We start from the raw sequence: 22224 nt of genomic DNA, 5'->3' as shown, positions 1-22224 counted from the left end.
AAGACATCTTGACACAACGCAGATAATCATCCCACTGTCTAGTTACTCAGTATTGGGATTTATCAAACATGGCTCAGCTATACATGCCTTCATGTTAATTTCAGGGACCTGCTGCAATATTCCTGAAATAAACCCCTGGCATTTCCATCACATTCTCTGGAACATCAAAAAGTGATTGGTTTGTGTTTGCTTACACAAAGCAGCCAAGATATGTTATACCCATGGGGGAACTGAGTTTGGATAAACTTGGCAAGGGTTGGCTTGTGATGCTCTCAAACCAGATACACCCTGGAGATTATGCCCCAGCACAGGGTGCAGAACACAAATATCATAGAATCACAGACTGATCTGGGTTGGAAGGGACCTTAAAGCTCATCCAGTTCCAACCACCTGCCATGAGCAGGGTTATCTTCCACTAGACCAGGTTGCTGCAAGCCCTGACCAAGCTGCTCTTGAGCACTGCCAGTGATGGGACAGCCATAGCTTCTCTGGGCAACCTGTGCCAGTGCCTCAAAGGGAAGAATTTATTCCTAATATCTAATCTAAATCTCCCCTCTTTCAGGAAATGACTTTTGTCATTTGCCTTTGTCCTATCAATATGAACCGAGGGAGAGGGGATCCTGCTGGAGGACAAACAGAAAAGTGGTACTGCTGCTGAACACTTCATATTGTAAAATCACAGACTAGACAGTGAAAACCTTAGCAGAAGACAGATGAAAATACTCAAGAGTAGTAGGTTTTTAAATCAGATCTGCAACCACTAAAGTACTTCTACCTCTGCCCTTTGCATCAGTTCTGAATACAGATATATACAATAGCAAGTAGCAGCAAAAATTATGTCAGTTATATTACATAGAAGTGGATCAGGAAGGCAAAGCTACTGAATGCAATGATAGAAGGCATACAAGAAACAGAGATGCTGTCATCCATCAGAGATAGTAGCAGCTACAGCGTCTTCTTGAATTACTCAAAGTCCTGACTCAGGTCTGACCTGCTACATGGAAATCCAGAAGTGGACTTTGCACACAGTAACTAAGTTCAGGGCTGTTCAGCTTGCAAGCAGAGACAGGGTCATAACACAAAGTAGTATTGCTACAGATAATTTTATGAAAAGTAATTATACTCCAGGGCATTAAAATTATGTTTTACTGCAGCAATCAGCAATTTAAAGTATGCAAGTGCAAGCTTAAACAAGTTTGCCCCCCCTTAGGAGTTACTCTAACTCAGCAAATGGGCAGCTTCTAATGGCATACCATAAAAATCTTTTTTTCCCCTTTGACATACAAGTGAGAGGCAAAAGTTTGGATGTCTAACCTATTTCATGATCAGGAGGTATCTCTAATCATTGAACAGTGTTCTGAATCCCTTAGACGAGAAACTCAAGGAATTGGTGGCTACTGGTCAGAGATGAAAATCAAGGCTGGCAGTTAGACTGTAGAAAAAAAAAACAACTACACATACAGTTTTGTTCAGGCATAATTAGCTTGAACCTATACATAGTACAGCATGCCTCTGCCTAAACACAGCTCTGCATCATCTCTCCTCTCCCAGGATCTTGTTATACAATCTCTGCTACAGTTCCCTGAAAAACAGCTTCCAACACCAGCTTCCAGCTTTGATTCTCATTTTCAAAGTAACTGATGAATTACATTCTAATAATATTATAGACCATGTGCCAATCAATGGAAGAGTTGGGCTTCTAAGACAATGCAGGTCACTTAGGTGGAACGGTGAGAAGGAGGCAAATTCAGCACTCTGGATTCAAGGGGATGCACCTTGAAGCTTGCAGGGGACATGAAGCAAACCCAGAATCTGAATACCTTTGGAAAGCCTTGCAAATGAGCTTTCTGGTTGCCTGTCAGAGCACTGTGATCACCAATAAAAGGGTGGAATGATGACCATCCCCTCACCAGTACCAGCAACACCCACGGGTGCTGAGGGAGCTGGTGGAGGTCAATGCTAGGCAACTCTCCATCATCTTTGGTAAGTCGTGGGAAACGGGAGAGGTGCTTGAGGTTTGGAGGATGGCAAATGTCACACCAGTCTATAAGAAAGGCAAGAAGGAGGACCCGGGTAATTATAGACCGGTCAGCCTTACCTCCGTCCCTGGAAAGGTGATGGAACAACTTATTCTTGACTCTATCTCTAGGCATATCAAGGATGAGGGAGTCATTAAGAACAGGCAACACGGTTTTACCAGGGGGAAGTCATGTTTGACAAACCTTATAGCCTTCTATGAGGAAGTGACTAGGTGGAGGGATGATGGTAGAGCGGTAGATGTGGTTTTTCTTGATTTCAGTAAGGCATTTGATACTGTCTCTCACAGCATTCTCATAGATAAGCTAAGGAAGTGTGGGCTTGACGATCAGGTGGTGAGGTGGATCAAGAACTGGTTGAAAGGAAGAAGGCAGAGAGTTGTGGTCAATGGGGCAGAATCTAGCTGGAGGTCTGTGACTAGTGGAGTCCCTCAGGGGTTGGTGCTGGGACCAGTGCTGTTTAATATTTTCATCAATGACCTGGATGAGGGAACCGAGTGTACCCTCACCAAGTTCACTGATGACACTAAACTGGGAGGAGTGGCTGACACACCAGAAGGCTGCGTTGCCATTCAGCGAGACCTGGACAGGCTGGAGAGTTGGGCAGGGAGAAACTTGATGAAATTCAACAAGGGCAAGTGTAGAGTCTTGTATCTGGGGAAGAATAACCCCATGTACCAGTACAGGTTGGGGGTTGACCTGCTGGAAAGTAGTGAAGGGGAAAGGGACCTGGGGGTCCTGCTAGATAGGAGGATGACCATGAGCCAGCAATGTGCCCTTGTGGCCAAGAACACCAATGGCATCCTAGGGTGCATTAGAAAGGGTGTGGTTAGTAGGGCAAGAGAGGTTCTCCTCCCCCTCTACTCTGCCTTGGTGAGGCCGCATCTGGAATATTGCGTCCAGTTCTGGGCCCCTCAGTTCAAGAAGGACAGGGAATTGCTTGAAAGAGTCCAGCACAGAGCCACAAAGATGATGAAGGGAGTGGAACATCTCCCTTGTGAGGAGAGGTTGAGGGAGCTGGGTCTCTTTAGCTTGGAGAAGACTGAGGGGTGACCTCATCAGTATTTACAAATGTGTAAAGGGTGGGTGTCAGGATGATGGAGCTAGGCTTTTTTCAGTGATATCCAGTGGTAGGACAAGGGGCAATGGGTGTAAACTGGAGCATCGGAGGTTCCATGTGAACATCAGGAAGAACTTCTTTACTGTAAGAGTGACAGAGCACTGGAACAGGTTGCCCAGGGGGGTTGTGGAGTCTCCTACATTGGAGATATTCAAGCCCCACCTGGACAAGTTCCTGTGTGATGTACTCTAGGTTACCCTGCTCTTGCAGGGGGGTTGGACTAGATGATCTTTCGAGGTCCCTTCCAAGACTTGGGATTCTGTGATTCTGTAATTCTTTGCCCCTGGCCTCCAGCTGCCCACCCCAGCCTGGCCCTGGCTTCTCATCCTCTTCTCAACAAATGCCATTTAATTTACATTTCCAACAGGTCTTAGGCTGCCTCCAGCCAGCAAAGGATAGCTAACTTGGCAATACATCCAAGTTATCAACCTTCCACAGTCATCCATAAGCTAACTGAGTCCAAGCTCTTTCTGAGCAATTACCACTTTATTCTGCACATCGAACTGCGCCACTATGTCCTACATAGCAGAATGAAGCTCAAAAGATGAGTAAAAAAATATCCAGCAAGTTCATTTAATAGCAATGAAAGTGTTAAAAAAAAAAACAAAACAAAAAACTCCAAAAAAACAGAACCATTTTAACTGATACCTCTGTTGCTTAGACATGAATTTAACACTGCTGGTAAGTAAAAAAGTCATCTTGTCTTCTTTTCCAGGCCAAACCAAATACCTACCACAAAATCTACAGTCCTATCACATGACCTGTGAGGAAAACATACTACTCCTTTAACTCCAGTAACTTCTTTTTATGGTTCAGAAGTTTGCCTCAGAAAACAATGCTTGAAATAAGAGCCATGAGGACAAATAGGCAGTAGAGAGCCTACAAATAACCCCTGGGTAGGTGTGCAAAGGCTGGCAGAAGTAGACCTCTATCACACAGCAGTATACAAAATTCTATCACATCCAAAATCCAGAGAACTTTAACCCTACATACATTATAAGAGCTGTATTTTTCTTGGTCACATAGACTTTTTATAGTCAGCAACAGAAGATATTAAATGTTTGTCAAGTATTTGATTTTGCTAGAAAACTAATGTTTTTTTATGTATGGTATTTTTTTATTTTGCTTGCTTAAAAAGAAGGTATTGTTTGCTTAGCATTTACTACAGCACCCACTGTGAAAGATCCACAATTCTCTATGCACAACAAAATGCAAGTATACTGAAAAGAAGCTCAAATGAAAGCAGAACAGCACTACTCATTGCTAAAGGATCACTTGGCATCATTTAAACAGACGCCTATTGAAAACTAATAATTAAAGAGGTCTTACTAAATAAAAAATACTGAACTCTCTTATCTGAGAGAACAAAAGTCAGTGCAACTAAGAGATTAAAAATTTCTGATTCAAAGGTTACTGAAGACAATGAACCACCCCTAAAATGTAATTCCAATGGGCTTCAGACTATGTTTTAAAATTATGCATTTTTTTCTTCATAGTTCAGATCAAAATATTTAAAGGAAAACCCTCAACCACCAGGCTGAAGACACAACGTTTTGATCAAAAAACTCCTGCTCCCATATACTGGTGCCAATAGCAATTTTTCTGTAATATACATCAGTCTGCACAACAAATTCTTTGTTACATCACAGTCAAGAATTAGTATAAATGCATAACTTGGTCTTGGAAGGGGAAACTCACCATACACAGCTTTTACCTTCCTGTAGTACTGGGTGTCCCTCCCCATTCTGTTATATGCACTTAAGAAGAAAGCAGTGGTCCCTAACTCTGATGTTCCTCAAGGTGGCTGTTGTCCTTTAACTTCAGTGAACCACATTTATTATGTTTGGCTACATTTCCTAGTCAATGAGGCTGCAAAGTACCTTAATCTCCATTCTACAGAGTACTTCAGAGCAAAAGCCAAATTTAAACTTTACATTGAAGAGCATTCAAAACGTATTCTTCGATTTTTGTTGCAGTGGGGAAAATGAAATGTCATTATTTTATTCAAGGAAGTGAAACACTGAAGAAATTTGTAAAGGAATATTGAATAACACACAATTTTATATGTGACAGCCACATACATTTCAAACACGGTATAAGAAGCCCCAGAATTTATTTTAATTTCTTTAGGAAAAATGCAGAGATTGACTAAAAGATAAAACTTCAGCATGTAAAAAAAATCCCAAACTTAGTCTCAACAAAAGTTTGAAATTGCACTTAGCAAAATGAACAAGCATTTACAGGTAGAATTAGAAGGAAAATCCCCTTCTTTTCATGTGCAATACCTTAGCCTTCTATACAGGTGCTCTCTGAAACACAAACCACCAGCAGAGGGCTGTTTGCATGGCTGTTTTTTATCTTATCTTAGTTTTTTTACAAAACAAAAACCCACAGATACATAGTTACAGGAATTGCTTTCAGATCACTTACACATATCACAAAGTTTCTTCCCAGAGCTCTCCCAAGTAAACTGAATTACCACAGAATCCACAAAAAGCCCTGTGTTCTGTATTTAGTTGAGTCTCCTGGCTGCCAGCAGCTGGCACCACTATCTTGGTACCAGACAGCTGCAGCCTCTCCAGCTCTGTCTTAATCACTGCACAACTTAGAAGAGGTATGAGAGACATGCTTAGCAAAAGTAAGTTTATGCAGTAACATGAACTTATTTATTTTCCTAGACAAGCATTTTAATAGAAGGACTGAACCTTGTAACACTGCATGCTGCTAAAAAGAAACTTCAGGTATCCACCATGGGCTCCACTAAAATGACCTTCTCGGAGAATTACTTTGCTTACAGGCTACAAAGTATGCATCACCTCTTCTCAAGAGTCACAAACACCAAGTTATGTCACAAAACACTTCTCCACTCTCATTTTCACATACCAGACTCTTACCTCTCCTTATCTTCAGCTAGGGTGCACTTATCTATGCACCTGTAGTATTGAAAAAGCATTCTGGAGTTTAGCTAGGCTGTGGCAGTTAAACCTCAGGTGTAAAGGGTGGGGCCAGCTCTGCGCAAGCTGCGCCTCACCTAAAAAATCCACTGCGCAGGCTGGAATAGCTTGCTCTCACTTGTCGGTATGGACAGGTGATGGTCGAATCAGTAGGTGACAAGGTGCATGGGTAGCTGCAGATCCGTCCTTGCATGCAGGTGGACCAGTGCATGGGTAGCTCAAGATTACTCAGGAGATGACAGTCCTGGTCGAACACTCCCTGATTGCCTAAGCACCCTTTTCAAACCAGATTTGCATATCCCACTTGCCCTTGGTCATTGTGCTTGATTGAAGTAAGTGTGGTTAAAGCCCTTCCCAAAATCTTCGCTCGCGAAGCCAAGTTATCAATTGCCAAGTGCACAAATGGGGGGAAAAAAAAATACAGGACTTCCCAAGGATATCTCTGCTGTTGAGGCCCCTTTCATTTTGAGTTATAACCATTGCTGTGTATCCTACAAGTATCTCACAAGTATCCTTTATGGAACAGGAACAGATATTGACATATTTAGTACTGACAGGATACCTTTAATATCTCCAAATCTACATATTAAGCTTTACAGAGAGGAAAAACAGATGCCAAGCTTAACAGAACAGGGAAAAAAAAAAACCCTTTCCTCATTCAAAATTCAACTAAACTGAAGAAGGTGCAGTCTCCACACCATTTTCAACAAGACAATAATAAACAAACCACCACAAAAGACAGTTCACTAACATCAGCTGGTTTCTATTCTCAGGTTACTTTCTTTCTTCCCAGGCTCACTCTTCCAGGACTTCCTTCTGCAGTTTTGAGGCAACATGAAAAATGCAGAAAGACGTAGATGCTACAGATGTTATGCAAAAATATCCTGCTATGACTACTGTAACAGCATCATTTACGCACACTGCTGCTAGAAGTCCTTAAGATAGTCTAAAATATATCTGCACACATGTTTCTGTCACCCCTATTTAGCTGGAGTACCTAATTCAAATATGTAACTCATTTTGTTTTATCTCTGGACTTTGCCAAAACACCTACATGTAACAATTAAGTGCTTTAAAAATGCATTTTTGTGTTATTTATTTATCCCCATTGAACATATCATCAGACAAGTTTTATGTGACCTTTATTTCAAGTCTTGCAAAAGACTTAAAACCTCTACTGGTAAGTTACTACAAATTAAAAAGCAGTGAACCAGGAAGATGATTAAAGTACACTGCCATCACACCAGATGCCATTACATCTTCTTCTAAATAGCTTACTTTAAATGACCAGCATAATCTGTTGCTGCACAAGGGCTCTGAAGGTGCTGACACAAACTGTAAGCATGAGGAAAAGGTCTTCATGTCTAGTTAGAAAACTCTGGGCTGAAAGGAAGCCATATGACAACTGGAACACAAACAAAGCAATTCCTTGGCAAAAACCAAGGGCAGCTGCTGACCAAAGCTGGTTAGTGACACCAAGCTGATTAGAGTCTCATTTCCACAAACAACAGTCAAAGGAAGATAACTTCCCACAGGACACATGACATCACCATACTTTGGTTAACAGAGTGCACCATCACTGTGGAGCTGAGATTCCTATTAAAGCAAAGCTCAGTTTTCTTAAGCTCTATTCAGGCCCCACTGTCCCTCTTCTTACCCTGTGTACCCAACCTAACATGCTGGCATTATTGCAAAGACTGAAGTGATGCCAAATTCACATTTCTCATCCCTGCTGATCCACAAAGCAGGGCTCACATGTTTATCATAGGATCACAGGATAATTCTTTGTACTTCTTTTTGTAAATGGAAGATGTCAAAATCTATTACAAGCAGTGGCAGTCAGTGGAACCTGCTTAGAAAATAAGGCTGATTTTTTCACAAACAAGCACTGGAGCTATCTGGGAAGGCTAAATTATTGCACACTCAGTAATGTTTTATGGAAATGGTTGCCAAATTCTACTACAGAATGGTTTTATGTCTGTAGTGTTTATAAGACACCATATCACCTGACATCTGACACCTTAAATAAAGCAAAATTAAGAGGAAAACATTAAAAAAACAGGCTAAGACAAAGTTTGGAGAGAAAAGGTCAGTGAAATAAGAATCTGTCAGAATCATAAGCAACAATCTAAGAGACTGCGCAAGGAGCACTGGACAACAAATCCACTACTATGTACACTTTTACAGAGCAGCTACAAACAATTACCCTAGCATGACAGACCATACTCTAGAGACCATTACTGAGTCACTTTAAACAATCTCAAATCAAACTGGTTTAACTGAAGAGGTCTTTAAATAAGATTCTGAATGGCAAGCTGATACAATAAAATCTTCCCTGGAGAAGACTGACCAGAACAACTGCAACCAATCCCTTATCCTGACTATGGAGGTACCACTCGATTGAACAGAAAGCCTGCACAAATGGCACTGCTCAGGCAGCTCTGGGTGCATTCATGTACTGCCAATAAGAATTGTATCTACTTTGACAGAGCCACAGCCTAGAACTCTAGAACTGTGCACTCAAGTCAAACAAAGCTCACATTATCTGCAACCAGGGGATCACCAACACCAACAAATTTCTCCATGAGCCCCGTAATTAGCTGCCACAGAAGACTCTGGAGGATCACTTCTTCCTCCAGTCTGAAGGCTCCAGCCAGTGTTAAACAGCTGCCAGATACTGTTTTCAGAAGAAGCTTCCATCTCCACCATGTCATGTTATCAACATTCCTCAGCATGAGAGGTTATGGTACTCTGCACAGGATGTAGAAAAAAAGCACCAAAAACAAAAGGCTTAACACACTGGAGTTCAAATTCCCCTCTACAGAGCCATAAAACCCAAGAAACCTAGGGAGAGGCAAAAATGGGTCATGAGGAAGAACATGCTTGTCAGTACAGGTAGGCAAGACACCCTACCTTTATAGGTACACCCTGAGGATATGAAACACTACTTAATTACTGTGAAAGTAAATTAAAAAATAGAAGGCAGTTATAGTTCAAACAGAAACAGAACTACCATATATTAATAGAGAAGTTACTAGATATATATCAGTTCAAAAATAAAGAGACTACGTTAACTTCCAGCAGCAGGTTTCTATGCTATTCAGCAGTACTTAGGGACCACAGCTTGCCAGCTACTGGCAAACTGTGACAGGGAGCAGAGTATCTTGAACCCTAAGTACCAACCCACTGCCAAAGCTAGTTAATGGAAAAGTACTCCACGAGGTCTCCACCTCAATCTGCTTAGATGGGTGAAAAACACCTGGTTACTTTCATACACATGAACTATGCCTTAAGTAACCTGAGAGTAGAACCTTTCCTAAAATCAAGGTCCTGCACAGACTTCAGGGCTAGAACCTCAAATTGTCTGTGATGACAGACCAATTGGGGAAAGCACCTACCTCTCATCATTCCAAAATGCCCATGCTAGAACTGGAATGAATTGTCATAATGAGCATTAGGCTTATGTAAGCCGTTTGGTATATGAAATCTAAAATTCCTTTGAAAACTATGCAAAGGAAGGGGGGTTGGGGGGAAGTGGTATATTGGAGATTGAAGCACAGATTAACAGAGAACTGAACAGGATGGGAAGGCAGGAACTGGACCTTGATCTCATGACAGTTGAGTATTACTCAGAAAAATAACACTGCTGTCTTCCTTAAGGCAGGCCTGAGCAACGCAGGCTGCCTTCAGGGATTACTGTGCAGGGATTATTTGCAGTCAGAAAAGTTTGACTGCACAGGCAAGGAAGAACAGGTCAGGTGTTTACTGCTTTTTCTTTTGTTGCCTAGAGTCACACATGATTCACAGAGGGCAACCTAGATTCATCAACTGAGCCCATGGGAAGATCTTCTTCCTAAAGGTTACAGAACTAGACACAACCAAGGCAGAAAAGAGACACAGATCCCCATGAAGAACTAAAACAACCCTTTATCAGAGCTACTCTGCCTTCCAAATCTATGTGTCCTTCATTTTCTCTCTAGAAACAGTTGCTGTATTTAAACTGATTTATACTTAAAAGACACAGCAAAACACTAAGACAGTCTGAGCACTGCATTGATATTAGCTGCCTAATTAAAGAACGCACTTCTCACCATCCCAATCCCCTCCTACTTACGTGATCCTCTTCTGTAGTTGGAATAAATTAACCGCTAACAAAAAGCAGCTCTGCCTAGCAGGAGCGGTTGTGAGAGACACACAGACACAAGAGGCATGCTGTAAAATTGGAGGGCACGGTCTGAGGTAGAGCCCTAGCTACGCAGGCGTTTTTTAAGATGACATAAGAAAGAAAATCAGCCACCTGCGATTCGTCTAATTTAACAGAATTCTCTATCACCAGTTTATTTTTGTAGCGGAGCCCTGGAACTATTAGAGCGTATCTCCCTGCTCTCTTATCAGCTCCACAGGCTGCAGTTTGTAGGAGCAACGATAACGCCCGTCCACTCCCCTCCCGGCTCCGCTGCCCGCCGCACCCCGAGCTATCATCAACAAGTGCTGCGGGGCAGAGGGAATCCCAGGGCGCGTCTCGAGCGGGCCGGATTCGGCTCCTCTGCATCCCGAGGGCTGCGCCGCCGCCGCTCGGGCCGGGCCGACAGTTACGGTCCCCGAGAGCCGCTACGAGAGCCCCCGCCTTTGTCTGCCGCGGCCAGCGGGAGCGGAGCAGCACGGAGCAGCCGGGCTCGTCCTGGGCTCCCCTCCCCGAGGGCGGGTACCGCCGCCCCCAGCCCCGGCCGTGCTCGCTCACCGTCAGAGCTGACAGTGTCGTAGGAGTCCCCAGGGGCGGGAGCCGCGGCCGGCTCCCGGTAGTCCACCCAGCTGAGCCCTTCTACGCTGTCGTATTCAGCGCGGTGCTTGTCCTCCACCGGCACTACGGTGAAGTGCGGCATGGCTGGAGGGGCGGCGAAGGCTCCCCGCGGCACCGCAGCGAGGCAGGCTGGATGCGTCGCGGAGCCGGCAGCGCATTCCTGCCCCGTGCGGTCACTTCCTCTCAGGAAACCGCGCTCCTCAACTCCACCCATTTCCCTCCGAGCGGCGCGGCGGCGAGGCGCTGCAACGGCGGCCGCCCCCAGGGCCGGCGGGCGGGCAGGCCAGGACCGGAGCCGCCCCACAGCGAGGGCTGGGCACAGGGAAAAGGGGGGGAAGGGGGTCGCTTCTGCGGGCGGGCGCGCTCAGCAGGGGGGGCGCAGAGGAGGGGCCGGAGGCGGTGCGGCGAAGGGCGAGCATTACTCCCACAGTCATCGTGACAGGAACCGGGCCCGGGGGCGGCGGGAGCAGGGCGGGAAGCGGAGGGGTGGGCTCCCTTGCCGGCACTGCCTTGCCGCCTTAGGGCGGAAATTTCCCTTCGCCGAGACACGGCCATTTGCTGAGCCGGAGAGGTGCGGAGAGAGCTATGGCCCTGGGAGCTGAGTGGGGGTAATCCCCAGGGAGGCCGAGAGAGGCTGCGTCGGGTGAAGTCGTTTCTGCTGGCGTTTGCTGCTGGAGGGTACCCTGTGCGCTTCCTGTCAGCGGCCGGGTGGTCATGGAGCCCTTGGAGGGGTGGTGTGAGGAGAGCATGGGCAAGAGGAACCCTCCCGCGGGGTCGAGAGGGAGCGGGGCGCAGCGATTACAGGCAATCGCGATTCCCAGCAGACCGTTAAACCACGGGTTGGGGCTGACCAACAACCGGTGAAAGGTACACCGTCTCCCCAGAGAGTATATGTTTACGCAAGTTATCATTAACTTCAGATGCGGCAGCTCTCCCCGCTTCCTGTGCCTGTGGCGGCAGCGGGGGTGGGCGGATCTCTGGTGCTCACTGTCTTCTGTGCCTTCAGAAGTTGCGTGTCAAACGAGGCAAGCCTGAGGGAGACAGCTGCGCAAAAGTTGTGGGGGGGAGTGGGACAAAATCCTGCACTGGGGCCTTTTGGATGCGCACTGGAGCCAAGCGTATTTCCAGCTCTATGCAAAACAAACAGTTGCTAGGGCAGCAGACTGCCAGGGCAGATGAACTGTGGCCTGATGCTCAGGCAGGGCCTGGGAGCCAAGGCTGCATCATTGTTCTGCCCCACTAAGGATGCAGTGGAGTGAGCGCCTGGGTGACAGGAGGGCCTCTCAACATCTTGGTCCTGTGAAATATACAGGAATGATTCGTGTCAGGAATTTAGGCGTCCGAACATTGTCGCCATTGCACTTTGTGTGAAACCAGCCCTCCTTTGTGACCGTGATTATCATAAGTGCTCCTGTCAATAAGGAGAAACAAAAGGGATAATCTCTCCTAATCAATCGCTTTGTTTTTCAAAGGGAGCTTCGGTTTAACGGTTTGACTGGCCTGAAGAGGTTAGATAACCAAGAGATACATTTTGTTACAGGATGTTGCAAACTTGGGTACTAGGCGAATAACCATATAAGGTATAGAACAAAATGTTAAGACTACGGTTAAGCTTGTAAGCATTTTTCTGTTAATACATTATTAAGAAAATTCAGCAACGTCTTCACCGGAGAAAGACCCCAGCAAACAAGAACAAAGGAAAGGGGCCACGTCGACATTCGGGTAAAGACAAAAGGATTGGCTAAAACCCAAGACTGAGAAGTATATATAAGAGGCTGTACTCCAAAGATCCCGGTGTGCGTTGCTGGTGGAGCGGAGACTCCCAGGCACACCCAGTGCTGCTTGCTTATTGCCTCTCTTAAATTTCTAATCAATTGTGAATAAAATCAATTGGGACAAAACCTGGTTTGCGGTAAATTTTTATAACAGTCCTGAGGGAGCAAAATTCAGTTTTGCTTCCACATTTGAGAAAGCTGACGCCAGCAGTGAGTGTCTTTGTTTCATATACATCCTTTGTTTCATATACGGTAGCCTTTACATGGAGTTCAAACATGAATTAATGGATGATGCTGTTTATTGTCTTTGTTTGAAAGCTGGCCTTGGATGTAGAACGATCCCTCTTCAATGCATTACATAATAATCAGAAAAAAGCTCTAGGGAAGAGTTTCTGCATTTTGCCATGAAATATCAACTCAAACTACTTCTGTAGATTTTTTTTACTGGAGTACTCCTTAATCAAGAAATCTGTGTACAGTGACAAATCAATCCAGTACTGGTCTAAGTTTTCATATTCAGTTACATAGGAGGCTATGGGAGAACATAAAACTTGGACCAGAGGAAAAGGGCAACACCAGACACATCCTGTACTTAGTCCTGCATTTTTGACACAGCAGCCCTGGGTCACTGGGAGAAAGAGGAATGTGTAATCAGTGGAAGAGAAACAAATAAGAGGGGGAATACTTTGTTCACAAGAATGAAGTAGTAAGTCTACTTTTAATTAGTTGTGGTTTGAAATAAAGAAGAAGGATCCATGCTGTGAAATGGCTGCTGCCAAAGGGTGGTACAGGTCTCTCAGTTCACTTAACACGAACTTGCTGGTAGACCACCTCTAGGGATACCAAAGCAATTACACCTCTTAGTAGTGCTCAGACAGGTGGAAAGACTTAGGTTCCTGTGCTTCCCTCTAACCTACGTTTTACTTTTGTCTCCCTGCTCTGTTAAACAGTAGTCATCTCCATATGGCCATGTGTATCTCAATAACAGCCTCCTCAGTTTTGGAGGCTATAAATAAAAAGCCATATTTCCCTCTATGCAAAACTCACAGTATCTTGAAAATCTGGAGTGGGAGATGGTGGAGGTTTTTTTTGTTGGTTGGTTGGTTGGGGTTGGGGTTGGGTTTGGGTTTTGGTGTGTTTGGGTTTTTTTCCCTAGTGACCCTAAAATGAGCACATTTGTAAATATGGTCGCACTGTGACATTTTACCAGCAATTTCTTTGGGAAGTTAGGCCAGTATTGATGATCTAGAAAGTATTTCTGTTAATCTTAGAAGCATTAGTTCCAACAGACTGGAAACATCGTGATGCATCTCTTAGTGCACTGTCTTATCTCCAGCAATAATTTTTCCTTGGAGGAAAGTGTGCCAATTGGCCAAAAAGTAGCATTTTCTGTTTAACTCTCTTTGCTTGAATTATGTTTCATTAGTATTTATAATAAGTATGACCTAATGTATAATTCACCAAGAAAACAAGAAAATTCAGTATTAATTAATGGGGTGCAATGAATTTTATATAGAAAAAGGATGAGATGATAACTCACCCTTAAGCAAGTTAGTTCAAAACTAATTTTCTGTTGTCATCTTTCCTATTTTCCCCTTTGTAAAGCGTTCTAAGTAAACTGTCCTAGAAAAAGGAGACAGGGATTATAAGAAAGAAATCTCATGAGTTGATGTTTTTGGAGTCATGCTTGTTCAGGAAAAAGAATTAAACTGGGCACTTCTTTCTCATCTTGCTTTTGAAAGCAGGTCTGGCCAGGAGCTGGCTGTCTTTAGGTACCAAAAAATGCATCTATGCCACCACAAAATGTTTTAATATCATGGACTCAATGGCAATGAAATTGTACCCCATGAGGGGAAAAAATAAATAAAATTAAGCTCTTGCACATATATCAGCAACTCCCCTCTCTGGAATGGAAACTATATCCAAATTTCTTAGGAGAGAATTTAGCCCTAGGAAACTATTCAAGTTTATTGAAGCAAAAATATTTCTTTTGTCTAAAGACAATGGTACTTTACTGACTTGTGGAAAGCCCATGTTTAAAGATAAGAATTTATCTACCCATATCAACTTGGTTGTTTAGCAACTGTTTGTAAGAGAACTGAAATTTGAACCTGGGTGACTGACTTCTGTTTGTTGTTTGTTCCCCACCTCCCAAGTATGAATACTGATTGTTACTTTGAGTAGCCATTGTAAGCTTAGAAGTTGTCTGATATGAATGTGAGGTTAAAATGATCCACAATACTGCAGCATTTACCTGAGACAACATTGTTGTCTAATAAGGATGAAAATAATTACCTGTTTTCTACAAAGCTAGATGGAATTTGGGATTATGATTTCATATGGGTACAGACTGGTCAGTGAAAACAAAAGAGCAGAGAGAGTAATGTTAATGTGTTTTTTTTTTTTTTTTAATCTACCTCTGTATACCACATGTCCCCAACCCCAACAGAGAAAAACTGCACTTCTAAACAAAAGTCTTGTGGTTTCACTGTGAAAAACATTAAGACCAACTTAGCAGAATCACGGCTTACTAGATGAGAAAAGGCCTGAATTGTCAGTACTCTAGTGTACAGTAACAGCAACAGTGAAATCAGTCTAAATGTATGATTTGTCTGCAACGCAGCCAGGAGCTGCTTTTAAAATGGTTTGTAACATACAAATCATGTAAGTAAAGACACCGTTCAGTTCTTAATTAGTAAGCCACTGGGTATTTGTGAACTACCTTAAGTGGGTATAAGCTTCTAGCTGAAAGAAGAATTTCACAGTGAAATTTACTGTGAAAGAAGAAGCTTTCACAGTAAACAACTATGCCATGTGATTCAAAGAAAAAGATTGTGTGAGAAACTAGAAGTCTTCTAGAAGAGCATTTTGATAAACTGCTGAAGGGCTGTATACAAATCCTTAGGGCAGGCACGCAAGGCCAAGTTTGCTTGAACACTTCTTATTACAGGGGTTAACACTCAAGCATTCAAAAAAAGGCAGCGTGGCTTTTACAGCCCAGCACAAGATGGTGACTGCACACTGCATCAGCTGTCTCAGAAACAGACTTGACTTATATGTGCAGGGTGTTTCATCCCTTCCCTGGCAGACAGCAATTCACAAGTTCTCATGTGGTGCTCCTACAGTCATCCTAGTAGAAAGTTAACATAGAATTAGTATCAGCTTTAGGGATCACTTCTAAGGATATAATAGAGCGAACAGACCGCCTCAGCCCTCACAAAAGGATCACACATCAGAAGGCCCTTATAAATGAGCTTTTGAGTAATTATTTTCTTATAGACTTGAAAGATATGATAAACCCTCAATCAAACAACAAAATGTAACACTGCTTCAACCCCTTGGTAAAAATGATTTGCCATTTGTTTAAGAACAGGATGACCCAGTATCTGAAACTGTTTGAGGACAGCTTTTCTTACCTTCCCTTCCTGAATGTCATGAGGGGATGGCTAATTTTAGACAAACTAGTTTATTTTTTCTATCTAGAAAAATAAAGGCCAAGCAAAAAGTATCATTCTCAGAATTTTTTTCTGTTCATCTGTAAAATTGTGTTGCCCCTAACACTGGAGCTCTTCATAATAACATGATACCTCAAAAAGCATTGTAGAAAGTTTAAATTAGCTTTCTGTAAACAAAAGCTTTGAAATGCCTCATTGGTGGAACCTGCCCAGTTACTGCTGTTACTAACTAATGTTTATGTCCTCAGGCAGAACACAAGGCTTGCTTAGAGGTATATGCACAGGATACACTACCCTGGAAGCCTAAGAGATAGCACCCAAAATGTTTATCCAAAACACATGAAACTTGAGTGGAATACTTGTATTCTGATGTTTTATTATAGCAGACCAGTATAATACTTCTCTCCTCTATGTCAGTGAAACAATCTATGACCTTACACTTTGAAACCATGAGACATTTCTAAACCATATGACATTAAAAGTATTTCCAAGATACCCTGGATTATCAAGTTAGTAACAGGGTAGTGTCCCAGAAAAAAAAAATGTATTCCAGTTAGAACAGAAGTAGGGTTTGCAGATATATAGACAGCATAGATCTAAAAAAGTAAAGAAAACTTCTGGGAAACTGAAACCCTGCTCAGTTATCTCCCATGCAGTTAGGCACAAAGCCCTGATACCTGAAAAGTAAAAATTGCAAGTTTTGAAGCCAGCATGTTTGTAAAAGCATAAATACAGATATTTAAAACTGTTAAGAAAAAATCTGGGATTGGCACAGCAGTGGATCTGTAAATATTACCTATTGTTTTCAAGGATTTTTTCCCACTGGAGTGGAACCTGGGTAACAAATAGCTCAGAGCTGACGGCTGGAAAAAATAACAAAAATTGCCACTGCCAAGGTACAGCTTCCCTGGACGTCAGCCTTGGCAGTAATTGTGCAAGTTCATGACCAGTAGTGAACTTCTGTTTTTAGCAAATTCCTGCTTCCCCACATCCGAGGATCACACCAGCTTTGTGGACAAAGCAGGCCGGAAACTGGAAACCTGGCTACTTACTGGTGACAAATACAAGCAGTACTGAAAGAGGTCCTTTGGAGAGGACTGCAATGCATACTTCCACATGTAAAGAATTTGGAACAGAGTAGTAAGAGCTTGTGGGAGATGCGATGTGCAATCTCCCTTATGCCATTTCCAAGAGAAAAATAAGGCAGGGAAAGGTCACATTATACTTACGTAGTAGCTCGAATGCTAACTGCAACAGCAAATTTTGCTCGTCTTCTCGTGAAAAACATGTCACAGCTTAGACATTAAAGGACCACAAGAGGACGCTATGGTGCCACTTATCTTCGAAATTAATTTACCTCAAACGTCTGCCTCATTTCTAAAATTACTCAAAACTGTATTTGATATGTGGAATAGCTACTTCTACAAAGATATCTTAGTTTCATCTTTAGAAACTGACAAGTTACTAGGTCTTGGTCATTTCTCCCCCACACTCAATCAGATTCTGTAAATACAAGTAAGAACTAGATCGAATATTTCTCCACTAACTTGTTAAACATTACAGTTTGGTCTTAATTTACAATTACTATGCTGAAAAAAATGCCACTCAGTGGTGAGCACAGGCCTAGACAAGATTCTTTAGATGCTGAATTTAACTACAGGAGGGCACTCGGGAAAATTAATCCAAATGGACTTTTCAAAGCTGTATTGAACTTTTTTCCAAATGTTTGTAATCCAGACTGAAGGGACCTTCTTTTGATTTGTCTGACAAAACATGTGTTAGCTTCAGTTTTAATCTTGGCTATTTTAATCTTGGTTTCTCAGCAACAACCCTCGGGGGAGCTTGAGTTCTTGCTTCCTGGGCTCTGTGCTTTTCTCATGTTGCAGAACTGGCAAAAGGAATACTTTATGAAAACAGTGAAACCAGCTGCTGAGAAAGGGCTTCAGATAAAATACCCATTCCATAGGGGAAAGAATTATCCTAGTGAAGTTTACCAAACAATCTGGGGAGAAGCAACAGAAACAGCAAAATTAAGTGCCCACTCATTTGAGTTCAGATGGTTAAGGCTAGTGCCTTGGTTAGAAGCAGCAGCAGTTTTGTGATTAAGCTAAATGCTGAACTTTGTTTATTTAGCTTCCCCCCACTTTTGTTGCCTCATGACAGAAGCAGCTAAACCAACTCTAATCTTTCTGAGGTCACAGCTTTAGGGATTGAGGGTCCTTCATGGCTTAGCAAGAGAAAAAAATGAACAACCAAAAAAAACACACCACCACCCAAAAAAAAACAAAACAAGAAACCCCACAAACCAGAAAACCCTTCTCAGCTTGCAATAATTTCTCAAACACTGAGACACTGGAGAATTTCCACCTTTGCAACTTGAGTGCCAGGAAGTGAAACAGGCTATGAACAGCCCACCTGGTAAATACTGGACCAAGTGACTGAGAGGTTCTAACTCAGTCACCAAATCCTGAGCATCTGTGAAATGCAGATGAAACAAAAATGCTTCCTATTGCCACAAATTTTGTTTTTCGTCTGACAGAAATTATATAATGAACTTCCAAACAAATATGAAAGGTTATAAAAGCTTTTAAATGTCTCTGGCTTTCCCACTCGGTCCCTCAACTAGCACTGAATGTGGTTAACCCAATCACTGACATGATCAGGAAACCTGTAACTTCAGGGAGGAGAACAGTTAGGTTTGGGCTAGATCTGCACCCTCACAGCAAAGGAGGGTAGGACTGCAGCAGCTGAAGTTGACACTGGTGTGAACTGCCTTGGCACTGCACCATACTCCAGAAGTTGATAGAGATGCACTGATAACCTGGCTTTTCAGCGTTGATTGTGTGGTGCAGATGTCCACTGAACTTTAATAAACTTATATAGGTGGTTAAATTTAATACATGGTGTTTACTGACCTTGAAACATAGAAATATACTCACATATTGCTTGCGTAGCTCAACAATGTGCAAGAAGAAATGCAGATGTTGAACACTGGCACATTTCAGTAGTCCATATTCAGTGTAAACCATGAAAGATTCCTTCCATGACCCAGACAAGTCACATACTGAGTAGAAGCTCAGTACATGAATGGACTGCTCACATTTTATATAACAGATAAGCTGTATATGTTAGACCAGCAACAGACATTTTAGGCTTGGGTTCTAACATCACAACTTATCCAGATGAGACAGCTGTGAACTGAAGTTGTTTATTTCTGAGGATGCTACAGCTCATTAATCTGAAAAAGGATAGCATGGGGGGAAAGGCAATGGCATCAACCTTTTAGAATGAAATCAATAGTCTACATCAAAATTACGTCTGTAGTTTCTTGGCTGTTCATATCACACATGTCAAAGCATGAGCCTCAGATTGTTAAAGATGCCTTGAAGTTTGCATCTTAGAAAGTCAGCCTAAAGTGCTTAATAGTACATCAGTTTTGATATTTACAGAAACAGTTAAAACTTCAAAATTTGTGTTAGCACAACTCAGTATTTGGAAGAGGTAAATAATGACTTGCATTCTTCCATTTGTGAGCCAACAAAGCTTGCTACAAATGTGGTATCTCAGTTATATCTGACACTTCACTAACACAACTATCCATAATAGATTTTTGTCAGTTGAGCTAGCATGCATTTCAAATTACCAGTGCAAATTTCTGTTATTAATTGGTGCAGGACAAAGGCATTCAACTGCAAGATGAAACATCCTCTCCATTGAAAGGCAGAAATCAGAGTGCCATCACTTTATGCTTGAGCTGCTAGAAATGCAGTGTTGTAACTGCTTCTACAAGCTGCTGTCAGTAGAACTGGAGACACTAGCATTCAGACTGTAGTGTCAGTGTAGTTTTCCTGACAGTAGTCACAACCACATCTGACATTTTACTTCTGAAATAAAATTCTAATGACATGCCTTTATGCCATGTTTAGATGTGTGTGATTTTAATTATTTAAGAAAAATAAACTGCATCTATTAGATAACATAGGTACCATGTGCATAATCATTGCACTGTATATAAGATTCCATTCCTTGTTTGATGATTTTGCACTCTGATGTTAGTTTCACACAAGCAGGTTATTTGAAGCATTCTGAATTAACACTGTAGCCAATAATGGAAAAAAGGACTTCTAGATCATCACACATCTGTGAGAAATGCTGTGAAACAGATGTTATCACAGCTTCTTGCAGGCAACCATAAGCCTTGTTCTCAATAACTTGACTAGTTTGAGCAAGAGCTTTACCACAGGTGTCATGAACTCACTGCAATGACTGAGTCACCCAGTGTCCCCCTTCCACAGGCACTTGCTCAGACTTCTTTACAGATTAGATGGTAGTGTCTGAGTGAAGATGAGGCTGACTGCCTACATCCAGCATTCTAGGGTTAAACTTAACCTGTCTTTATCCTGCCCCTTATGGGGGAGGCTACCTTTCCTGTGAAAAGCAGGCCCAGAGCCTTTCTGGTAGGCTGGTCTTCCTGCTGCAGCAGAGTTGTATGGTTCTTCCAGGTTTTCCTGGAGTTCTGAGCATGCACATGGTTTTCTGATATTACATCAGTCTCTATACACAATTTTAAACAATATTTTATTTAAATTTCATGTTATATGTTTTGCTACAAGGTTACAAATTATTCGTTGTTCAAAACAGTCAAACAAATATAGATAAAACAAGTAAATAGGCTACAAATATCTGTAGTGTGGTAGACTCAGTTATATCGAAGTATTATCCAGTTACTATTTCAGTGCTAATTCTGTGAAAACAGACTACAGATGGCAGTTTTCCAATGACTTATGAACCTATTAGCTGAACTACTGACAGGAAGTAAATATCTGCTCTATTGAATTCATCATTTTACCAGAATAACAAGTTCTGATACCACTCAAGCAGTATCGGGAAGGCAAGACTTCTGAGTCAGTGCAGTACTTCCCCATTGTAGATGCATAACCAGGAACAGTATTTATTGAGAAAATGCTCTCAAACACTTGGCTTATATGCAATCAAATTATTCAACTTGATTTGTAAAGAATTTAGTAAGTGGCAGTAGTATATTCAGAATATACTTATCAAGGAGGCCACCTTATCAGAAGAATTAATGAAGCTTCATTTTGAAGTAATAAAAGAACAGTCTTCTTCCAGAAACCCTGCTTGTATCTGAAGTGTAGAAGTGGATGGCAGGAACAGTTTCAAGTGACCCTAGAAAATAACTGACTGTTTCTATTCTATTCATCCTTAGCTTTGCCTTTCAGTTGTTAAATACTTCATGTATTTACAGATGCTGTCTTTAGGCCAGTTACAGGATTTCAATTTATACTATAGATAAACTCTGTAGATGTCATATCAGTAAATAAAAGCATGTACCATAGGATAAAAATCACAATTAATAGCATCATGAGAAGGCATTTACCAGCAAGCACTGGGAAGTGACCCTATCAAGATGTAGTGATGCCACCTTATGATTAAGTCATGAATCTCAGGATGTTTGATTAACCTTCCTGTTTTGAGCCATATTAGCCTACCAAGAATAGGCCCGTCACAATATACGCTCTTCTGCATAACCATAGCTTCTAACCTCACACACCTTGCATATGTAAAAGCGTGTTACAAAGGCTGAAATGGCAGATTTATAATGAAAAGATTTCTTCCTAATCTCATGCCTATGAATCCTTGGACAATGATCTGATTTCAGCCAGCCAGAATAAAATAATAAAACCTGATATTGGTAAGGATCATTGCTTAAATGTCAAAAAGATTTCCACAAAGTTGCAAAACATTCTAACAAAATTTTTATTTAAATATTCACTTTATACTTTTCAGACTGCAATGAAAATATCAGAACAAGATCTCACCTTTTGACTAGCCAGAATTCCTGCTTATTCTTGCTCCCAGCTCTATGAATATGCAGCAAACAACAATTTCCAAGTTATAGAAAAGTATCTACAACATTGCCTGGTCACCTCTACCTGAAAGCAAGAGGCCTACCTGCACCCTTCAGTAACTCTCCAGCTGCTCTGTATCCCTGTCAGTGTTCATAAATAACTTTAATACTGCAGGATGCATCCCTAAAGCTAGTGGAAGGTATGAAATCTGGA

The 22224-nt window shown here is 42.1% G+C and overlaps 1 protein-coding gene across 1 annotated transcript in view; it reads right to left on the bottom strand.

Annotated features, from left to right (window-relative positions):
• Positions 1 to 11074, bottom strand: part of SLC12A4 (solute carrier family 12 member 4) — a 52577-nt gene extending 41503 nt beyond the window's left edge. Inside the window, exon 1 of the mRNA XM_005152228.3 lies at positions 10852 to 11074. Coding sequence (XP_005152285.1) covers positions 10852 to 10993 — 142 coding nt within the window. The 5' untranslated portion in view covers positions 10994 to 11074. The remainder of the gene's footprint in view (positions 1 to 10851) is intronic.
• Positions 11075 to 22224: the final 11150 nt, after the last annotated feature.

This window comes from Melopsittacus undulatus, chromosome Z (genome assembly GCF_012275295.1).
Source record: "Melopsittacus undulatus isolate bMelUnd1 chromosome Z, bMelUnd1.mat.Z, whole genome shotgun sequence".
NCBI lineage: Eukaryota > Metazoa > Chordata > Aves > Psittaciformes > Psittaculidae > Melopsittacus > Melopsittacus undulatus.
This window is presented reverse-complemented; position numbering and strand designations above follow the sequence as displayed.